This window comes from Polyodon spathula, chromosome 10 (genome assembly GCF_017654505.1).
Source record: "Polyodon spathula isolate WHYD16114869_AA chromosome 10, ASM1765450v1, whole genome shotgun sequence".
NCBI classification, from domain to species: domain Eukaryota; kingdom Metazoa; phylum Chordata; class Actinopteri; order Acipenseriformes; family Polyodontidae; genus Polyodon; species Polyodon spathula.
In genome coordinates, this window is record NC_054543.1 from 33,339,214 (window position 1) to 33,361,609 (window position 22,396).

Sequence of the window (22,396 nt, forward strand, 5' to 3'; positions counted from 1 at the left end):
AGCTGCCGTGGATCACGTTTCCTTTCACGCTGCTGGCCATAGGCACTACAAACAAGCTAAAAAGACATGCTGTATTTGCTGATCTAGCCCATGGTAAAGTGTCTGTGGCCAACAACTGGAACTTCAAAATGTCATATTAAGATAACGATAAGGGGATAGTTAATGTAAGTGAAGGCTACTTACTCTTGAAATAACAGCTAAATGTTTCTCTTTGTTTCAGAGCATGATCTGTATCGTTTTTCCCTGTTTGTGATCGGAATACTGCTGTTCTTTTCTGAACGAAGATTATGCAGGTGAAGATTTACCGTTCTAACCACATTCTAAGATTGCAATATTTATCATATATATATATATATATATATATATATATATATATATATATATATATATATCTATATATATATATATATCTATATCAAATCTCATAAGTTAAAAGAAGTTAAGTCTGGTCAGTACCTAGAACCCAAAGTGCTCCAGTAATGGTGTCTGGCTCAGTACGATAACAGCAAACTAGGAGCTGTTGCTGTGGTCCAGTGGTTAAAGAAACTGACTTGTAACCAGCAGGTACCCGATAAAATGCCAGCTCAGCCACTGATTCATTGTGTGACCCTGAGCAAATCACTTAACCTCCTTTGCTCCGTCTTTGGGGTGAGACGTTGTTGTAAGTGACTGCAGCTGATGCATAGTTCACACACCCTGGTCTAGTATCTTGTAAAGCACTTTGTGAAAGTGGTCCGCTGTAAAAGGCACTATATAAAATGATGATTATTTTATTATTATTACAAACACTGCACTAGTCACACTTAGCTGAAGGAGGCAGTGTGGTCCAGTGGTTAAAATCCAGGGCTTGTAACCAGAAGGTCACCAGTTCAAATCCCACTGCTGCCACTGACTGAATCACTGTGTGACCCAGAGGAAGTCACTTAACCTCCTTGTGCTCCATCCTGAGAATGAGATGTTAAATTAATGTCCTATTGTAAGTGACTCTGCATATAATGTACAATTCAGAGCCTACCTCTGTAATGCTTAGTGATGGTTGTCCACTATGAAAAGGTGCTGTATAAAAATAGTTATTATTATTATTATTATTATTATTATTATTATTATTATTATTAATAATAATAACTGTATTCACCACAATCATGGGAGCACTGTGACAGGACATGGAGCCGTGCCTGTACATTGCCTTTGTGTATTATTATTTCAGGACTGAAACCATGTATTGTTTGGCTGTGCAATTACACATTGCTGTGTAGTTGCCTGCATTATTGTTTAACGGTGCTAAACCTGAAAACAAATTAAAGAAACTGTTTGGACCATGAACACTGTTTGCTGTCATTGCTTGAAAACTGAATCACCGCTACACCTGCACACTGCAACCCGCTTTGCCACACGTGGTGTCAGAACACTGGATTATGGATGTCGCTGTGCTTGAGAGACGGGAGGCTGCGGAGAGAAAGACAGAGGAGAGGTACACAGTGCTGGTCGAGAGAGTCAACAGCAGGGAAGTACCCCAGGCACCAGCAGGACCCGTGATGGTGCCCCCTAAAGTAAGAGCACAGAAAATAACGGCAGAGGAGGACCCAGAGGGATTCCTGGTCGCCTTCGAGCGGTTGGCTACCACCATGTCATGACTGATGAAGCAGCCAGCCAATCCAACCTGGTTAAACAATCCATCCTCCAGCGACTCAGCATCACAGGGGAAAAGTATTGACTACGATTCATGGAGTACTTAAGGACACCGGAGACCTGCCCCAGGGTGGTTTCACAGCGATTGTGCGACCACATGGTTCACTGGTTTAGCCCCCCCAGGAAGACAGGGGTACGCGTAGGCGAAGCTATTGCCCTGGAGCGATTTTGCCATGTGGTCAGCACTGACACCCAGGCCACTCAGACCTTGCACTACTACCTATTGAGACATTCATTCAATCTGGTCGCTGACCACGCCCCACTCAGATGGTTAAGGATAGCAACGCCCGGATAACTCGGTGGTATGTAGCGCTGCGTTGTGTTTTTTGTATTAACTGTTTATTTGTAATTTGTTAGATGGCTAAGCAAGCCGGGAGCTGTCGCTGTTAAGCCAGCATCCAACCCAGATTACAAACGCTGCGCCAGTCACTTTTAACTGTATTCAACACCAGCACAGGAGCACCACGCAAGGGTGCAGAGCAGTGCCTGTACATTGCCTTTGTGTATTATTATTTTGAGACTGAAACCCTCTATTGTTTGGCTGTGCAATTACACATTGCTGTGTAGTTGCCAGAATTATTATTTAACAGTGCCAGACCGTGAAAACATATTAAAGAAACTGTTTGGACCATGAACACTGTTTGTTGTCGTTGTGTGAGCACTGCATCACATCTACACCAGCGTACTGCAAACCACTTTGCCACAACTATATGTTTAGAAGTTTATTAATCTTACAGTTACTGTTTCCTGGTACAGACCCTGATAGGCTGAGTTCCTGAAGGCTATATAAGATGTATAGAGATGATAATTTACATTAACTCCTACTGTGCCTATTAGAGATAGAAATGCTAATGGTGTGCCTTTAGCAAAGTGATGCATTTTTTCATCTCATGGCTTAACGGTGCAGCAGGCTAATTCTCTAGCCACTTAAGCGTTTCATCTTGGGAGGCTTGTTCAGAACTGGCTCTGGTCACAATTGAAATGAATGAGTCTGGCAGTCTCAACCTAGCCTCCAGCAAAGTCCACATCGCAGAACCACCACACAATTTTCAGCTTAATTGGAAATCTGTGCTTTTAGAGAGGCTGTAAACAGTGTTCTTGCCCTCAATATTTCACAAGCACTTCAAAATAATGAGTTCTAGTAAGTTCTGCAGTATTCATACACAGATTTCATGATGAAATTCCCTGTACTATTTTGTCTTATAGAAAAAGACATTTTTGTTTATGCTCAGTGGATGCTGTTATCTATCCTACACGGCGGTCCAGCAGATAGTGAATCACTGGGGTGAAATAAGGACAGATTACTGGAGATGCACAGTTGGTAAGTAAAGTGAATTTCGTGAATGCGTAAATAAGCTGTTCCCTCACATGGTATATTTATTATAAAAATTGAAAATCCTAAACACATCACTCCATCCCTACATTCTCTCCCTGCTGAGCAGCAGAGTTTTCAGTTTCGTATGCTCAGGTGTTCTCACCTGTTGAGGTCTGTGGATATGGCTTTACCTGGTATTGGCAGGAGTCTTGCTGTGCAGAAAATTTTTAGTTTGCACTCAGCTATGGTATTTGTTGCCTAGCTGAATTTGTTGCTTTCACATTTGTGAAGCTTTTCAAGACTGCTTGACAAGGCCTTTGCCCTGCCGTATTCGTATTTTATTCGTAAAACACCTTGAGTGTTATCAGGGGATTTAACTTGAAATCACTTAGAATATTGTATTGTAATTTTTCAATTCTCCAATGTGTATAAAAGCTCCCAGTTGCATGTCGGGTTCAATCAGTTGTAATAGAGTATGAAAAGTAGATTTGTAGCTGGTGTATCCATGACTTCACAACCAGATGGTGTCCTATAACTCTACTGACGGTGTTATGGCTCTACGGTATATTAAGTATTCTACAGAAACTGATGTCAGCAGACATTTTGCAAGAGCCTTTTTTCTTCAGTTTCAGTAAATCTTTTTCAATGTTTTTCCATGTGTTTTGTTTTTAAATATCATTACAGGCTGCCTGTTATTTTCTGGATTTATCAGCTTTGCTGTCTGTTATAAGTGTGGACCAATAACAAGTAAACAAAGTTTAACCCTCCTGACAAGGGCACTGTTCTTAGTGTACTGCGGGATTACATATCCTCAATATGCATGTGCAGTCATCGCCATCTTAGTTGCAGGGTTTTTGATTTCCAGGTTAGTGGGTCTTCAGACTGGGAGTGTGCTAATTACGAATTAGTGCGGTTTCATTTATTTATTTTTTTGGTAAACAAAATATATTATTGCTTTTGAAAATTAATGTTAGTTCATTGTATTATACAAAAATCATTACTATAATACATTTTTTACATTTTGTATTTGAGTGTATAACATTACTGCCTTTTTGCAGTAATGTAAGGCCATATGTCATTGATGAAATCCTTTGGCCACTCCCTTATTCCTGTTCATATAAGTTTAAAACAATATGTACTGTGTCTACCCTTGTGCGGTTTCATTCTTTATTTAGTTATCCTTTAATGTCTTTCAGTATAAGGAAAAAGATAACTGAAGCCAAATGTTAAGCATCTTTCACGTTATGTTTTTTGCTTAATATGTTATGCTTTACCATTAATATGCAGTAAGAAAGTTATTATGGTGCAAAGGAATTTAAAACATATACAGTACATAAGCATGCACAGGTGACAGGAAAAAGCCACCTCACAATGAGCTGCTTGGTCTTTTGAGAGACTTGCTCATATGCTGGAGCTTCACTAGGTGGCAGCTGTGGGTATTTTAGTGGGATTGCTCTTTACTATTTAAAATAGTCTTGAAGTATGTGTCTATATATTTCTGTGAATCAAGTTTCCCAATAAATTCTTAACTGCCTAAAAAACAAAAGTTTAAAATACATTTTAAAACAAGTTGAGTCCGGTCATGATCTATCTGTTCTTTGTCTATTAACTTATCTGGATCTTTGTGCTAGTGACATACTAGAAGGATGGATTCTAGCATATGTGTTCTCTAGAGCAGGTTTAACAGGACTGGGTGTTTCTCTGTGTTTAGAATAACAATGGATTTTGGATGTGTCACACAATCAGCATGAAATGTCGAGCCCTATTCACAATGCTCATGAGACCTGTTTTGTCAAGCCTTATTAAATTCACCAAAACAGACTTTTAAAAGGCTCTGTAGCTTTATCAGTAGAGCCCATTAACACAATACTAAAAAAAGTACTAGGCTTTACTGTTTTAGTCCTGTAATGTTTAATTTCTCCAAGTTAGGTTAACAAAATAAGCTTTAATGATAGATAGACAAATAATGTGAAATGACAACAAGTCCTCTACTGAGATATACACGGTCAAGCCCTGATGTCAAGCTATTTCCTAAAAGCTTTTTATCACTTCAATTTTCTGCAGAATAATAAGAGTTATATTTCAAATTCCAAAAAGCAGCTCTAAAGCAAATAAACTAGAAGTCAGACTGCTTAGTGAAGAAGAATACAGAGAACAGGGTGACACTGAGACCAGAGCATCCTTGCAGGAGCTGCGTGAAAACTGTTTGAAGCCAGGATTCCCTGCATGGGAAGCAATGACAAGACTCCGCTCTCCTAAGAGGTAAAGACTTGTTCCACTGTATGCTAAGGGCTCATCCTGAAAATTAATTTAAACATTAAAAAATATATTGTTTCTGATTCTGTTTAAATATTTGTAGACTTCAACGATTGACTGCTGTCTACAAAATGAAATGTGCCTATTTGCTGTAAAAATGTGGAAGTGTTTTGTAGACCAGCTGGTTCCAGCAACCAGTAAGATACCAATGAAAGTATGTTCACAGAATCAGACAGCACCATGTACATTAGAGAAATGCACATAGTACATTGGGGGTGGAAAAAAGGAAGCAACATCTGAGATGAGTTTATTTATGCATATACCAATTTTCTGTTTGAATCCATTTCATTATTAGTTGGTTAAACTTGATGTACTTTAGAGTCAAAGTACGACTCAACAAAAGCTGTTGTTGAGTAACTGAACGATACCTGGTAGCCTCAAACACAGTCATCAGTAAGTAAGTGAGCATTTGTGAGTGTAAAGGTGTCAAATAAAAACTGTATTATTTCAGTACTTTGACCTGATTCTCTTTAAATAATTCCTCCAGGTTCGCTGAGTTTATACAAGGGGGTTCCCATGTGACTGATGAAGAGATCCTTGAGCACGACAGACAGTACTGTTTGGGCGGCACCTACTTTGAAGACTGCATCTTTTCCACTAGAGGCGAGGAGCAGGGTGATCACGACTGGCCAAACCCACTACAATCCCAAGAGCAAGAGGATGCTGATGAGGAAGACCTGGAATATTACGAACCCATCAAACAGAACAGTTTACTACCGGTTGATATAGATTTATTCTAAAATCACAAAGGGGTCTATCTGAATGATCTTCTATATCACTAAATAAAAACCAAAAAGTGTAGAATAAAGATAAACACTGATTTAGATGATCAGAATAGACAACTGCCTCAAATATATTTTTAAACTGTATTCAGGTTAGCTTCATTATAAGAATTTAGGTGCGTATTTTAATAATATCTATCCGAATACCTTGTTGAAACATATCAGGCTTGGCTTGGCATTGTGGGGTCATTTTAAACGTGCCATTGATTTGAACCCTTTAAACTCAGGTCAACATTGAGTAACAGCCATTAATCCTTTAAGATACAAGGGTGCATGAAACAGGGTTTACAATTTGGCAACATGTTGGATCTGTTTTATCCAAATTATCGGTTTCCTTGTAATACTTGAGTCACTCTGAAATGTCTTAAGAAAAAAACGTTGGAACAACCACTCATTTCCTTGTGTACTTCAAGGAATTAAAGTACTCACAGGTGTAGATTAGGTTGTTTTTGCACTAAGAGGACCATGTTCTTTTATGACACTTTTAAACTGAGTGTATCTATTAGACACCCCCTGAGGTTTCTAGAATGTTTGATACAAGTACCTATCCATTAGACACGTGGCACAGATTAGCAAAAACAAAATGTAAAATACTGCAGGAGGGAATAATCTAAATTCAAACACACCAAGTGCTCTTTTAACATTTTTAAACTGCAGTTATTGTTCTATCAGCCCAAGCTCTAAATGTTTGATGTATTACAAAAAATAGATTAAGAGTTGCTGCGTTTTTAAAAAAACAAAATTAAATTAAAAAAACCTCAAACTGCTATGTAACAGTTTGAGGTTTTTTACCATGATAATTGGAGTCCTATTTCCAAATATCATGGTATAAAGTAAATAGTTTTTATTCATTTTTAACACTCCAGCATGTATTTCTGAATTTTTTTCAATTATTTTTAATTAAAAATAAATGTTTTATTCCTGAAAGTTTTTTGTTTTAAAGTTAGTTTGCTTTAGATTTGATTTAAAAAAAAAAAAAAAAAAAGTCCTTCTGTTGTAGCTACTAAATAATTCCCTTTATCTAAACTGTCTTGGACTTCCATTTGCTATAGATCTCAAAAGTGTAATCCTATATTAAAGCAAGGATGCCAACGTTTCATTAACGAGTGTAGAACCAGATATGATTTGATAAAATGAAAATACAGTGCATGTTTGCTAACAGCACACTAGAGACTGGCATAGCGAATGGAAGGGCATTACAGAATGTGTTTGCTATAACCACTTTAAAGAACACTGCTGTGGAAGATGCAGTATCAACAACATGGTGTGGGCGCACAGTAGACAATGGTGACCATTATTTATACATTAATTCTAACCTGTATAAGTGTTATAAAGGCCATTACAGGTCTTTAGATTGAATCATTTGAAAAAAAAAAAATGCATTAACATGTGTGAATGTAGGTTACCATGACTGTATATTCAGTGCTATTTATTTAATGGAACATCACTCAGGTATGTACAATCAAAGCTTGCTTTTTTCCCCCCCAATAAACTGTTTTAATAAAAGTACATCTTAATTCCAGTTTATTCTTTTCATTTTTTTCAAGTTAATTGTTTTAACATTACAGTACATTGCATTCCTTAACACTGTAGCTTTCTTTAGCTGGAAACCCCAAACCATTTACAAAATCATTGATTAGAATACAGTAAACAAGAGGTTAAAGGCACACATTGTTAATTATACACAAGTCCTTTACTTGATTAAGCTGATTGTATAGGTATTAAAAAAACACACAACCTATGTTTTGACAAGTTTATAGTGCTGGACACTGACTGCAAACATATTTTAATATTTACTTAAACCCTCAACACTTCATAAATTAACGAATATACGGCTTTGCATTTTCCAGTGTATGCCTTAAATACTACAAACCTTTTTTAAAACCCATAATATGAACCTTGTATGTATTTATTTATTTATTTATTTAGCACAGCATTGTGTTAAAACTCCAATTTCATTTTCAGATGCCTCTGTACGCCCCTGTAAAAAACATTTCTTCTGGAATTGTCAAAAACAACAGGTAGACAGGAAGTCTAGCACACCATTGTTCAGGAAAACATTTCCCCAATTAAACTGTAGCTTAAAACTTAAGCAACAGGGCTTTTAAAAAATAAAAAAGTTATGTAAATGAAATGTCTACTGTGAATATGTGGACTGCATTAAGTATTAGGCACTTTTTGCAGTTTGTAGTCTGGACTTTTCTGATTTTCAACCTGGCTCCAGTTTGGAATGGACCTGGTGTTTGAAGCCGCTGCTAAATCAGCAACAAATTGGCAGTAATAACCAGTGAACGAGTCGACACCTTTGCTTAATTGCCACAACTTAACAAAAAAATAAATAATAATAATTGTAATTTTTGATGAAAACGGAGATGATTTCGTAGGGGCTGTTTCTTCAGTTAGTGTTTACATTAAAGGACCACTATTTTGTTACTATGGAGAGCAATAACAAACCTATTTAGTGTTTATCACTCATGACCAGTTAAAAATATGTGGCAGTTAAGCAAAGATATCAGACTCGTCTGCTGGTTATTACTACCAAATTGTTTCTGATTTAGCGGCAATTTCATACACCCGGTCCGTGTTGAAAACAGAGCGCAGAATTCCAAAAGGAGTAATTTGGGAGTTTTAACATTAAAATAAACAATCTGAAATATTAAATAGTGTTTAGAAAAAATGCCTATCACTGGATGTACATAAGTAGTATTCATTTTATTTACTATAGCTACCAAGGTGGCAAGTTGCACATACTGTAAGGCTTATTAATATTGTGCAATTCTTTTTTAAGAATGAGAATCATTCCTCAGCAGCAAACACAAAAATACCATCCAGGAGTTGTAGCTTCCTGATTTTCTCCTGTGCAATTTGAAAACAAAATAAAAAGGCAACAAACGCCTTGCTACAGATACTGCCAGTATGTACACCTCTTCCGTATTTATAGTTGCTGGAAGGGATTTGTTGGAGACAGGGCTGAATTGGTAACAATATTTCCTGGCAGAGGGTTGCAGTTCTCCACAGTCTCTGCTGGGCTGGTGTCTGGAAGGCCCTGTGTAGCCTGCAGGGAGTTGTTTGTGCCTTCCTGAGCTGCAGGAGCATGTGTGCTTGCTGGATCTTGATTCTTTGCTGCTGCTGGTGGAGTTTCTGCTTTATTTAAGTTGGGAGAAGTCTTTCTTTGAGTGTGAGAAGTTGATGGAGACGGTTCAATTTCCTGAAAGGTATACAAGTTTGAGTTTGAATTTGCCAGGGAGCAGCTGACAGGCAAGTGTGACAGGTAATGTATACAGATGTATTGACAGATGTCCTTTTAGCCGCATTTAAGCTCAAACTAATGTTTTTGTTAAAGCCGAAATAGGTTGCTTTGGGATTGAGAACCTCACAATTGCTTTGCAACGATAAACAAATGCACCTAACTTCTATCCTGAACAGTGCTTTTGAACAGGACTTGCAGTCCATAAAATGTTTATTTAGTGAACAGTGCAACGTATATGTTTTATGTGAGGTGTACATTTCGACACAAGCTGTACTAACTTTGGGCAAATTCATGAATCGCTATATATTGAAAACAATATTGTTAGTTGAGGCAACACTTTGCAGGAAGTAGCCTTGGACTAAAACATGAAATAAAGCTGACAGTAAAATTTCATAGATCAAGTTATTTCCGCACTGCACTGGCAAGAATGACATTTTTTAAAGATGTTCATGAAATAAGTCACTGTATTGAATTTCACATCATGTGGATGACATCTAATAAATAACTGCACTGCAGCACATTAACCCAGTCATCCAACCGAGAACTTTTATGTATACACTTTGTACTGTTTTTTTTTTGTTTTTTTTTAATTATCAGGTTAAATGTTTACCATCAAATAATTTCTTGAAACAAGTGCCCATCAAAATCAGGCAAACTAAACTGTCAAGATATAGATTTCAGAGGATCAGGTGTGGCTACAGTGAAAAAGCAAGTCAACATGACCTACATTCTCAGGATGTTAAACAAGAAAATCAGAGAATGTAGCTTACAGGGATGTTTGATACTATATTGTGGTTTGCGCTATTGCATAAAATACCTTCTCACCTTTCTACAGGGGCCAGGAAGGCATGCAAAAGAAGAAACCAGATGTATTCTGTTATTGCACAATACCAGTATGCAAGCTTTTCACGGTGGTAACCCGGACGCTGACATCACTCTTAAATGTCAGCTTAAGAGTTAAATAAAAAATGACATTGACAAATACTGCCTGTCTGTGTGCAAAACCAGACTAACCTTATCACTGACAACCACCTTTGCTAAAAAAATAAGAGACATAAAATACTTTATATTGCCAGACCCTTTGTTTCTCTCCAGGATATAAATAAGGCTCTCCAAGCTATACCACAAACTTCATCAAACATGGGTTTATGAGCTCAGTGGTTTGTCTAAGTGAGCTAAAGTGTGACTAATGAGAGTCAGTGAAGCCTGGAATGAACTAGACTGCTTTTCACTGCTGTCATCGCTCCGTGTTAAATAAGCAGCTCACCTGTATAGGCTGGTGCTCAGAAGCCTGATTGCGTTTCATCTTCACCATCTCTTTCAACTGATAGATGGCAAAAGTAATGGTAACCCAGGGAGATGAAGAGATCACCCATGCTGGTTTATTCAGGTCCTCCTGCTCCTCCTGGTGTTTGGTTTTCTTCAGAGGTGGTTTGGGCTCCACTCGGGGCAGAACCACTTCAGACTGGTTTTGTACAAGGTCAATGGTGGCTATGGGAACCGGGCTGGATGGAACTGGTATGTTTTCTGCCAGCATCTTATCTTCTGCTTCCCCCACAAACACATGAAACAGTTTTGTATTTTTGCAAATAAAATTTACATGTAGACAGTACATCTAAAAGATGTTTTCGGTTATCTATCTAGTGCAATTCATTATAGTTATGTGCTTGGGACAGAAAAAAACAGTCTTTATTAACAAGTTGGGATCGTTTTCCATAACAGTACCAACAACCACACCTTGGGTATATTGAACCATACCCTTCAACACATATCAGTTTTATCCCAACCACTGGTACTCAAGATTGTATTTAAAAGAGACAGCTCTCTAAAATTGTTAACCTGTGAACTAAAAGTGTAACACAGTGGTTTTCAGTAACACAGCACCGTGGGTGATTTATAACAAAAAATTTTTTTCTTACCTTCATCTTCATTTTTCACAGACAACCACTGAATAAGTGCAAATAATAAAAGAATCACAAGAGAGGCCATTCCGAGTCCTCTGAATGTTTTAGCTGCACCTGAAATATTGACAGACAGTAGAGTCCAAGAATCAAAGCAGGTATGTTATGATAGCACATAATCTCTAACCACTTTTGACATACTATCACCAATCAGCTATATGGTTAGGATATGTTACAGTGGTTGTAAGTGGACCAGTACAGATAGCAGAAGATCAATTTATTATCCACAATCAATTTATTACTTCACCAAAACGTTATTCTACATGTGGAAGCTGATTAGAGCCTATTTATTTATTTATTTTTTAAGTATTTCTACTTTCGTTAAGAACAGAAAATGTGAGGATTGTACTCACCAAAGTAATTCACAAAGACTCCCCCCACCATTGCCCCGCAGCCCCTCCCCAGCCCCAGATGAAGACCCTGCAGGATTCCCTGAGCCGAGGTCCTCAGTGCTGAAGGCACTGCAGCACTCAGATAGGAAATGCAAGCAGCCCACACCGAGGCATGGGTGACTCCTGGAAACACAAAAACATGTATTTTGAAAGTCTGTACAAATTTGTGTGGTAAATCCTGTTGTCAAGCAAGTGAAAGATCTCAGAGGAATACATGAATTGTAATGGTACAACACAAGCAAGAAACACAATTTTAAACAAAAACAAATTAATTATTTGTATTTATTTACCGAGATATACACTGTGGTAAACTATATATATATAGTAGCAGGGTAGGGAGGGGGTTAAAAGCCCCCCTGCTAAACATATGTGCATATTTGTGTTAATTGTTTTTGTTAAATGTTTAATTGTTCTGTTCAGTGGGGAAATAAAACCCCCAAAGATCATTCATTCAGGGCTGCTGTGTAGAAGGAAGCAGGAAGATGTGTGCCCTGCTGCCGAGCAGTAAAACGGAGTACTGTGTGTACCGATTTGTGTATGGTGTTTGTAGTCAGGGCCATTCCCGTTTATGTGTGTCAGGTCTTATTAAGGGGTCAGTTGCACAGTTGCTCGTCTGGTCCCTTACTCCGTTCTCCCAGGAAACCCAGACATCACGACGTGGGGGTGAGCTGTCACTGGTGTTCCCCCTGGGTATCCTGAGGTCGCTGCGGCGGTCTTGAGGTTCACACCTCTGCCTGTCGCCGCACCCTCCAGGTCACTGGCCTATGCGCTGGTCGCCCAGGGCAAGCTGTCAGGGTCCCTTTTCGCTGGTTCTCGGCCCCCTGCCTGGAAGCACCGGATGGACGGACCCACCCTCCAGTTCACCCACGGAAGGGGGCTAAGATAAGAGATGGGACTTAAGGGCGGGTGGTCCTTTAATGGTGGAGGTAGGGGGCCTCGGAATGGCTGGGTGTGTTATACACATGGGGGAGGATATGTAGCAGGAAAGAGAGGGAGTTAAAATCCTCCCTGCCAAACACACGTGCATTGGCTTTCCTGGAACACTGTTTGTGTCGACATCAATGTCTCCTCTAGATGAAAATAGTTTCTAGTCATAACACTATATCTACTATTGTATATATAAAATGAAACAGGTTTTCTTTCGGTATATATGGTATACCACATATATATATATATATATATATATATATATATATATATATATATATATATATATATATATATATACGCACACTTTTAATAATACCAAAAATAAACAAAACAAAAACAAAACCTAGCTCTTTTTGAGCACTAACTACACATTTCAGGAACCTACCTAAATAACTAGAAAGGTAAGCTGTTTAGAGAAACAGGTGTAGGCAGCTGGCTCTAATATACAATAGTGAGGCCAACTCCCAAAACAATAAAACAATTAACAAATTAAATCACACACACATTTCCATGTGTTTAACCCCCTCCCTGCGAACGATCACTTATTGCTATCTATATATATATATATATATATATATATATATATATATATATATATATATATATATATATATATATATATATATATAGACACACACACTAGCCGAAATGTTGTATTTATCTGTTACTTCTTCGTAAGAAGAAGAAGACAACTTGTATACTGGTGCATTTCATTTTAATTCCACTGTATGCTGTTGCACTTTGGGGTGTTCTTCCTATGTTGGCACTTTGCTGTGCGGAAAAAGCTGGTAATAAGTCTTCTTCAGACTGTTCTAATCAAAATGTCAAAAAATACCATTACAATAGCCACTGGTTCCTCTGACAAGAAAAAAAACTAATAATTGATTTTTCATTTTTTAATTGCAGTGCTGATTGGTGGGTTTCTCAAAGACTGCAGCAAATAAAAATGTATGAAGCATGCTCTTTTTATTAAACATGGGCAAAATAGATGATCCTTAGATGGTAATATGTTACCCACAACAGTTTGCAACTTCCTTCCTGTAGAACAGGAAACACTTGTTATTCGAAGTGGTAAATATTTCCCCTTCAGTCATCGACTTTTTACAACTTTAAATAGCAGTCAATATAACAGTTATGTGGTTCCATGGTCACCATTAACTGCAGAAAAATAAACTCAATTGAATACAGCTTTAATTGTTTTCTCTGTCCAATGCCTTTGTGTTTGTTAATGTTAAAATAGCTTTCAACCTTGACAGAAAACTGAAGACCCAAAAAGGTTTTATACCATGTTCTGCATCATTTGCAGGCTTATATGTATTTACTGAAGTGCTACTGGCCTACTTTTTGAATGTTTCCTCGGTGTATAACATTTAGCCTTTGTTTCTCATTTAATTTTGTAAAACGTGATACAAAAACTAAAAAAGAAACAATGTAAAGGTACTGAGTTCAATGTACAATGGCATTAGCTAGAATGTTTAACTGCTACAGTGTGGGCTGTATCTTTTTCTCTGTCAAAAAAATTGATAATTTTCTCTGGAGTTGTTAGACAACAATTGTTCCTAAATATTTAAATGCTAACCTGAAAAACAGTAAATGCTAAATTGTGGAATATTTTGTTTTTTTAAGTCCTCCATCAGTGAATTATCAAACAAAATAAAAACATAAATAAAAATAACAAGACACACAAAATGCCCCCTTCTTGTACTAGATAGAACGATCTTTAGCAGAAATATTTCCAATCTTTGATGCAGCTGGTTTCTTTTTTAAAGAAATCATGCAGCATTATGCAGTATGTTCAATCATTTACTGGAAGCAAACTAAACTCTCTACAGGTTCCTATATGCAGTGTAACAGGTAGTGCGCCAGTAAGGCAAACATTTGTTGTATTTATTTTTAAGCGATAAAAATATGTATATTTACACTAATCTTTGCAAAAAGGGAATGATCATATGAAATTACATATGACACGACAATTAGTAAATTTCAGGGAAAGCATCAAATCCGTGATAACCGTGAAAAAATATTATTGAGTGTTTCAAGTTATGCATGAACTATATTTTAATCTCCCATGATGGGACTGCCACTGAGACAGAGTGTTACACAATAACACATAATAGATGGTTTCACTCTGGTAAAAAAAAAAAAAAAAGCACTGCACTAATTTAAATAGTTTCACTTCAATTACACTGGGTGTGTACTCTAGACACAGGAGTCAACACCCAGTACAAACTCCAGAGTTGCTGAACCTGTTCCAAGAATCTCAATTTAAACTTCAGGGCTGCAGGTTAAGCCAGCTCAACGACAAAAATGTTTTTTTTTTTTTTTTTTGGTTTGTTTGTTTTCTTTGTAGCATGTGTGGTGTGTGGTACATTTTTATATTATGAATACAAATATGTATTCTGCTCATTTTCATTCAAATTTATTTATTGATTCATAGATTACCTTGAAGAACTTCCACGGGGAGAACAATCCAAGCATTTTCCAGGTAGGATATGTACAGATAGCGAGCTGTATTGCAGGCTAATCCAATATACAAAACCCTGTAATGAAATAAAAGAGAATTCAAAATAGGGAACCTAGAGATGTTTAATATTAACAGAACAACTCAAGCAGCTTTTCAAATTAAACATTATCTAGGGCCTACAGTATATAAATACACTAAATAAGTTTACCATTCTAAAATACTTTACAATATAATATTCTGTGGCTGCTGTTGTTCACAATGGGGTTGCTACTTGTTTTTCAATTCAAATACATCCTCACCAGAGAACACAATTCAACCTAAAATTAGTTCGAAGTTCAAAACACTGCAATAACTATATTTAATGGTCCCATAATTACAAATGAATACAGGCCATATAGTGTTTTTTATCAACACAAGAAACTATTGTTCTGCTGATTTAAAGAACACCTCCAGGGGTATATGAGTAGCCAAATTCCCTTATTGTGGTTACTCTTGTTATTGTTGATCAGAAGAATTTCTGCCACAAGGGGAAAGTAAACAAACCACAACAGTAACTGCTGCTTCTGCAATAGTTTAATAGTGAGTGATCTATTAAACTCATAAAATCTATCATACCATGGCTGTCAAGCATCCTCTGCTCCTCTTACATTGAAAACTACTGGGATAGCCTTGTTAGGCAGAGGCACAAATCTAAAAACGTACAGCAGTAATGGCCTTGTCAGATTTAAAATGCAGGTAGTTTTCTCATTTGTATGCATCAGGTCAAAGGGGTGGGGGTGGGGAGTGGGTGGGGGTGGGGGTGGGGAAATGCCCCCAGGGGGGTGATACCCCACTAGAAACTGATATCTTTGAAATTTTGTATTTCATAGAAGGCAGGGGTTTGTCTTGAATTTATGTTTTTTGTCTCAGAATTAAGTAAAAAAAAAAAAAAAACTGTTATAGGCCTAGTAACTGATGAGGCAGTCCTGAACCAGCAATACAATATATCCACTTCAGCACTGAGCACTCACCGACTAGGCCAGCTGTACTCATTGTTTCATCCCTGCGCTCCACTTAACCTTCAGAGTCCAGAGTAACAGATAGAGCTAGTCGTGTGTTTGGGGTGACATTTTAGAAACTGCTTTTAGACAGGGGTGTGAGTTTGCTCGTCTTTTCTCATTGTGGTGACACTCAGGATGAAGGTGACCTTTCAGAACAGCATTCTGTATCATCACCAAACAAGTAATTGGTACTTTACTTAATGTCTCTTTTGGTGAGTTAAATAACAAAACTATTTTTTACAGCCTCCTACTTTGTCATTACCAGAAGGAGCTACCTATTTCCCGTACCGTCAACAACTACATTTCAGTGCAAAGTGAAAAGGCTTTGTGGAACCATTTTAAAGTTTTGCTTCTACTCTACAATAGTTCTTACTTCAACCATACTAGGTATCTAATGTACTGCATCTGAGTCATACTCAAAGGTATGTTTGAGCACCACTCCCTGCATGGCGTATTCATATAGAAACACCGTCATTCACAGCTACAGTATGGGAGAGATACTGTACACTCCCTTTTGAGCAACTGCTGGTCAGAACCATCTTTGCACTATACCTTCTCAATATACAAATGTCACTGGTTCATGTAAAAGAGGCAAAGATGAATCACAGGAGCTGAACAGATCAAAAACTGAAGTGCAGGGGTTTGCAACTCAAATATTGATGAAGTCAGTGGTAACGAAAGGGCTGGCATTACTAGCACAGTAGAATTAAGCTCTCACAGTAGCTTTAGCACAATAGATACAGAATATGATTTGTCAGTACCCAGCCAACTTGCCACTAGATTGGGAAGCAAATTAATTCTCTGATTTATGCATGCACAGGGTTTTGGAACAAAGAAGCTCAACTGTACTGACTGGGTGGTGGTTTTTACATAGTGGACCAGGCTCAGGCTTGCAGAATTACAGAAATGTGACTGCCAATAGCTACTGTACACAAACCCAGGACTACCTATTGAGAAAACCACTTGCTGAGGCAAGTATTTTGTACCCGTGTCTGAACAAAGTCATAATGTCTCAGTAAGGTACAGGGCAATGATATTTTTAATATGACTCCAAAGTTAATTTCATAAATCTGAACTTCCTCTTGAGAGTCCATGGTTTAACGTAAAGATGTCTGTCTTTTGATAAGCACCAAATTCCTTTTTAATTCAAACTATGAAGTTCCAGATCTGAATGGGCCAGAAGCCATCCATAAATAAATGGAAATTACCAAGTGAAGAGAAAGACCCCTATTCTTCAGGGTTCCTCACAAAGTTTTCAGTATTTTCACTTCTGACAGGAGGACCCCAAAATTAGCCTTTTGATTGATATTATATTCTAGTCAAGTTCTAGACTGTGATGTGACAAAGAAAGATGTGTGTTCTAAGTGAGAACCTTCAAAATGCCAATGGGAATAAAACACATTTTAGCCGCCACGTACCTGATGTGTCCAACTAACTCGATCAGCTTATGACTGAAGAAGTAAGCGGCGAGTTCTGAAACATGACTCAAGACAGAGCAGACTCCAAACAGAGTGGTGGTCCCTTTCAGATCCTCCAAGTGCCAGTATAGGAAGGTGAACACAAACCCATAGCCGAAGCCCATAAACCAGGCCACAAAGAGGACACTGCTGTACTTAACACTGCACAGCAGCTTGAGCAGGTATCTGTAGTCAAAATTTTCTCCGCCAGCCTGTGGACTGGTGTAAGAACCATCTCCTGCACCCGTTTCCTCAGGGGCATTGCGAACCACATGGGGGATTTCTATTTCTTCCCTTTTTTCATCCTCCTGTATCAAATGGTTCGAGTCAAAGCGGAACTGGGTGGCCACTATCAGAGCAACCGTCATAAGGACCCCAAACACAATGAAAGCAATGCGGTAGTCGTTGTAGTCTGGCAAATCACAGCCTGTGCCTACAATAAAGACTGTAATATGCGTGTGGTCAATTCCAATGCCAACAGCCAGCATTGCCAACCCCCACCCTAAAGAGCCCCACATTCTCTGCAGTCCATAGCGGTCCCTGTGCTTGCCTAGATACTGCAAGGTGACAGTGTCCACAATGGTAACAGCCGGCGCACTGAAAAACTCTCCTATTATAATAACTAGTAGGATGAGCAGAAAGATGGACTCTACTTGAGCACTGTCAGTAGTGACGATATATTTGTTTGGTGATTTTGCGGTGGTTTTAGTGGTAGTGCTGGTGGTGGTTTTGGCTGGGGTTGTTCTCTGGGTAGTTGAATTAGCAGTCTCATTATCGGCACTTCTGAGAGATAAAACAGGCTCTGTGTTAAACGAAGGTAAAGGAAAACCAATTGTGGATAGCAGTCCGTTTGCATACAAGTCCCTCCTCTGTCGATGACTGGTAACAGAACCATTTGGAGGCATGAGAGAGGAGGAATTGAATGTTACCTTGGGGGCTGTAGTTGTAGTAGAGTTAGAAGGGTTTAGATTCGTACATGTCATGGCAGCAGGCCTTACAAAGCCGATTCCACAGTTAAACAGAATCCAGCACAGAACGGAAAACAGAAGGACAATTTTTCCTTTCTTAAAACGGTCGGCCACCACTCCCCAAAATGGAGCGCTGCAGAATTCAATGAAGTAACGGATGCCCACTAGCAGCCCGCTCTGACTTGGCAAAATACCCAGTTGTTTGTAATACACAGGCAGAAGGGGGTGCAATGATCCATATGCAGAATAGAAGAAAAAGTAAAAGACCTTTGATATCAGGAGATCATTGTCAATTTGTATGCACCGTCTTTCTAACCAGTCAAGATCTTCAGTGGCAGATGCAGGGGTTTCTAAAGGAGGTGGGACAGTTGGGGGTGGGACAGTTGGGGGCTCAGTGACTTGTTCCAAGGACAGTGTGTTAAAAGGCTCAGCCAGTACATATTTCCTTTTTTGCTCTTCTTCGTCTTCCGATAAAATAGCAACTCTGTCATTGCTCGCCATGCTTTGATGAGGGATGTAATCATATACTAGAATAGAAAAAGATAAAGGCACGGATATTAAACAAAGTCTGTTTCTGGGACACCAGTACTGTACTGAATGACTGAAGAAAAAAAAAAAAACTTGACAAAAACACAACAGAAAAGTACAGGGACTATTTACATCTTATGTTAGGCCATCAGGTTTTGCCTTTCTCAGATTTATTGATTTAATAAACTTTCCATCCATTAATTGCCATGGCAACTAAGCAGCTGTATCTGCTTAGCTTGAAGTACCATACAGACACTGCGCCAGCCATTCAGGGCAAACTAAATTTGCTAATTTAGCTTGTGTTATGCTTTATAAAGCCTGCGTCACTTTGAAGCGCTATACTGCTTAACATTGTTCATTTTATGTACTGTGCATAAATACAGCTGCTGCATAATAAACTCTTTTGTTGATTGTTATTTATTTTCATATAACAAATGCCATTTGTTTGGAAAGAAGAAAACACACAGTACAGTACTCCTTAATACATTTTAGTAAAAGTAAATCGACACCACTCTTAGCTAACGTACTATTCATTTGTAAACTGATAAATATTTAACCAATCATTTTTGCTACAGTTTTGCAATTTTGTAAAATGCCTGGAGCATGAAAAAAATATATAATTATATATATATATATATATATATATATATATATATATATATTATATATATATTATATACATATATATATATATATATATACACACACACACACACACACACACACACACACACACACGAGAAAAGTAAAGCAATAATGCAAGTGTATTCTTAGTCTGAACCTGGTTACGTTTGCGGAAGTGCTGAGTGTTTCCTATTTAAAAAAGAAAACATTTATAAGTGTCTTAGCAATAGCACAGCATTAGGAGGGATTGGATTTAGGTTGCTTAACATATTCTGCAAACCCAGTGTTTCAGCAAATTACAGTTTAACAAACACACATGATCAGGTAAAGAAAATTGCAGTGGAATATACATATCACATACATTTGATTTAATTGTTTATAAACTACAAGCATTAGAAGAAAAGAAAAGAAAAACAACTAGACGCAAATGATCACATTTCCATAAAACAAGTACAGGCTATTTTAAGCAATCTATACACTCTAAAAAGACAGCGTAAATGTAATCAAAAGTTACAATATTTTAAACCTATTACCCTATATTTTGCAATGCATCGTCTCAGTAACTCGTCTAAACCAACTCGGAGGCGAATGACTCGCGTTCGTCAGTACGATTTGCTAGGTTACAATTACATGATGTAGCCAAACACAGCTCCAATTTAAAAAAAAACAAACCCGTTATTACCTGAAAATTGTCTTGATGATGCCGGTACGTATAAGATTACAGAAGCTTTATGCCCCACGATCGCAGGTGAATTAATTTGATCTACCAACGTTTCGCCTTTCCTGCATCATCATGGTATACACATTGCCACTCTGGTGAGTGATACCTGACTGTAGATTATAAAAACTCAAAGCACCGTTTTATTTATTTATTTTAAGAAGAGTGAGAAATGGATGTACACCAGCCCTGAACTGCATTCGAATTTCGACTTGCAACGTCAGTGAGGCCTGACGTCACCTCACCTGCTATATTACCAGCGAAGAGCAGCGCTCCTTACTAGTTACTTGACAGATCTGTTTGGGCTGAAGCTTTTTCAGCGGAAATACTCTAGCACCTCCCATTCACCGGCGCCTGAGCCGGCGTCTGGCAGGGTGTTTCATTTTACATATTTTTTACAGACCTGTGCTTCCGAATTATTGTCTGGAGTTTCAAGCTCACGTTAAAACATTTTAGACGTAAAATTTTAGACACCCGTTCAGACGTAAAAAATGTTACCACTGGCAGTTTTTGAATACAGTATGACCTTTAAGAGCCATTCCGTGGAGCATTAAAGAAGTTGAGAGACCAACCATAAAAAAAGTTTGTTAAAATTTGAAGTTAGTACTGTCATTTGAAAATATAAGACTCAAAATGTCACCTTTATTCAACGTAATATTGTATAAATCCTTGCATAGCATTGTCACAAGGAGATTATCATATCACTGAGAACCCCGGATGAAAAAAAAAAAAGTATTTTAAACGTCATCTGTTCAAATACATGTACAATTTATTGAATCTATTCATATGCAGTACACAGGTAAAGTATATAAATAGTTGACAGTAAAAATAACATGTTGTTTTTATTAACTTACATACTGTACGTCCTACACAAAATAACTTAAACGTTCTGATGGAAGTAAATAGAAAACTGACAGATAAACTAGAGCACGATTTGACCTTTAATTTAGACTTTAAAGTGCATTGTATGTGCTTTACATACAAATATTGCATTACACAGATTAACGAGGGAAAACATTGCAAAAAAGTGAGTCTCATTACACTTAAAGATAACAACAACAACAACAACTTGGTCCTTAAAACAATATAACTCAATAAATATCATGCCTGCATCATATATGGATAATATCAACCACAGTGGGGAAAATGCAGTCAATTTATATTGAAAAACTCATGTGAGGAATGTATTCTAATGTAACAATGTATAAGAGATACAGGGTGGTACCATTCATAAAGGAAGTAGGCACAACATGGGCCAATTTTAGGCAAAGAAGCTGGACCACATGACATGTCACATGATCAACTGTAATATAGTGAAAAACGTTGCCATTTAGTATATTACATTTATTTCATTAATCTCACCACTAAGGCGTGTTTATTGGTTATGGGTGATATATACTGTAGGGCTTAGAGGCAGTGTTTGTTAGCAAGAAAACGGGTTGAGACAAAGTACAGTGTATTGCATTGTGAAAGTTCAAACTCTTCTTAATTAGAGGTTGTGTGCAAACATGAACACTCAAAGTACCCAAGCTCTGTAATAGCAGTGCATCACACAACACTTCCAGTTACACTAGGGGCACATTTACAGCACTCCCGTGCTCCACCATTCCAGTAGCCAGTGACCACTGAACTCCAGGTTTTTGTTTTTACCAGGATCTCTTTTCATTTTCCTGTACATTCTGCACTGCTTTCCAATATAAATAAATTCAGATTTACAGGCTTTAGACTGGATAAACTTTAATAAGTATTCTGTGTGCTTCAAACTACAAAAGACATTTCTTAGGACCAAGCTGAAACAAAAACCTGAACCGATATTCAATGGTTAGTGAGGACTGGATTTGAGAAGCACTACAGATTGAATGCAAACAGTACAATGTATAATCTACTTACAGTAGTACAATGCCCATTAGAAAATGATAAAGTGATTAGGAAAACAAACATGTAGTATCTATACTGAAATAT

General features: G+C 37.7%; 2 protein-coding genes across 4 annotated transcripts; one reads left to right on the forward strand and one right to left on the reverse strand.

The window, feature by feature from the left end:
- The first annotated feature begins 2,037 nt into the window (after positions 1-2,037).
- Positions 2,038-6,986, forward strand: LOC121322151 (nuclear envelope integral membrane protein 1b-like). Its single transcript, XM_041261709.1, has 3 exons — positions 2,038-3,010; positions 5,105-5,266; positions 5,808-6,986. The coding sequence occupies exons 1-3, from the start codon at positions 3,000-3,002 to the stop codon at positions 6,058-6,060; spliced, it is 426 nt and encodes a 141-aa protein (XP_041117643.1). The 5' UTR covers positions 2,038-2,999; the 3' UTR covers positions 6,061-6,986.
- Positions 6,987-7,512: 526 nt separating this feature from the next.
- Positions 7,513-20,721, reverse strand: LOC121322150 (major facilitator superfamily domain-containing protein 6-like). 3 transcript variants are annotated; one of them, XM_041261706.1, is made up of 7 exons: positions 20,680-20,721; positions 17,558-19,091; positions 15,078-15,175; positions 11,667-11,828; positions 11,272-11,370; positions 10,620-10,900; positions 7,513-9,310 (listed from the first exon to the last, which is right to left on the reverse strand). In XM_041261706.1, the coding sequence occupies exons 2-7, from the start codon at positions 19,063-19,065 to the stop codon at positions 9,038-9,040; spliced, it is 2,421 nt and encodes an 806-aa protein (XP_041117640.1). In that variant the 5' UTR covers positions 19,066-19,091; positions 20,680-20,721; the 3' UTR covers positions 7,513-9,037. The 3 variants fall into 3 exon arrangements, with proteins under 3 accessions (XP_041117640.1, XP_041117641.1, XP_041117639.1); XM_041261707.1 differs by lacking the exon at positions 20,680-20,721 and adding an exon at positions 20,399-20,673 and having other exon boundaries at positions 10,620-10,897; XM_041261705.1 differs by lacking the exon at positions 20,680-20,721 and adding an exon at positions 20,399-20,673.
- Positions 20,722-22,396: the final 1,675 nt, after the last annotated feature.

What these genes read in the sequence shown, in the direction of transcription:
- LOC121322151 (XM_041261709.1), top strand. An exon ending in AGACTCCGCTCTCCTAAGAG is followed by an intron (nt 5,267 to 5,807) that starts GTAAAGACTTGT and finishes TAATTCCTCCAG; the next exon opens with GTTCGCTGAGTTTATACAAG.
- LOC121322150 (XM_041261706.1), bottom strand. Translation starts at nt 19,065, where the DNA reads ATGGCGAGCAATGACAGAGTTGCTATTTTATCGGAAGACGAAGAAGAG. An exon ending in GAGTTAGTTGGACACATCAG is followed by an intron (nt 15,176 to 17,557) that starts GTACGTGGCGGC and finishes ATTTCATTACAG; the next exon opens with GGTTTTGTATATTGGATTAG. An exon ending in CTGAGCACCAGCCTATACAG is followed by an intron (nt 9,311 to 10,619) that starts GTGAGCTGCTTA and finishes TATACCTTTCAG; the next exon opens with GAAATTGAACCGTCTCCATC.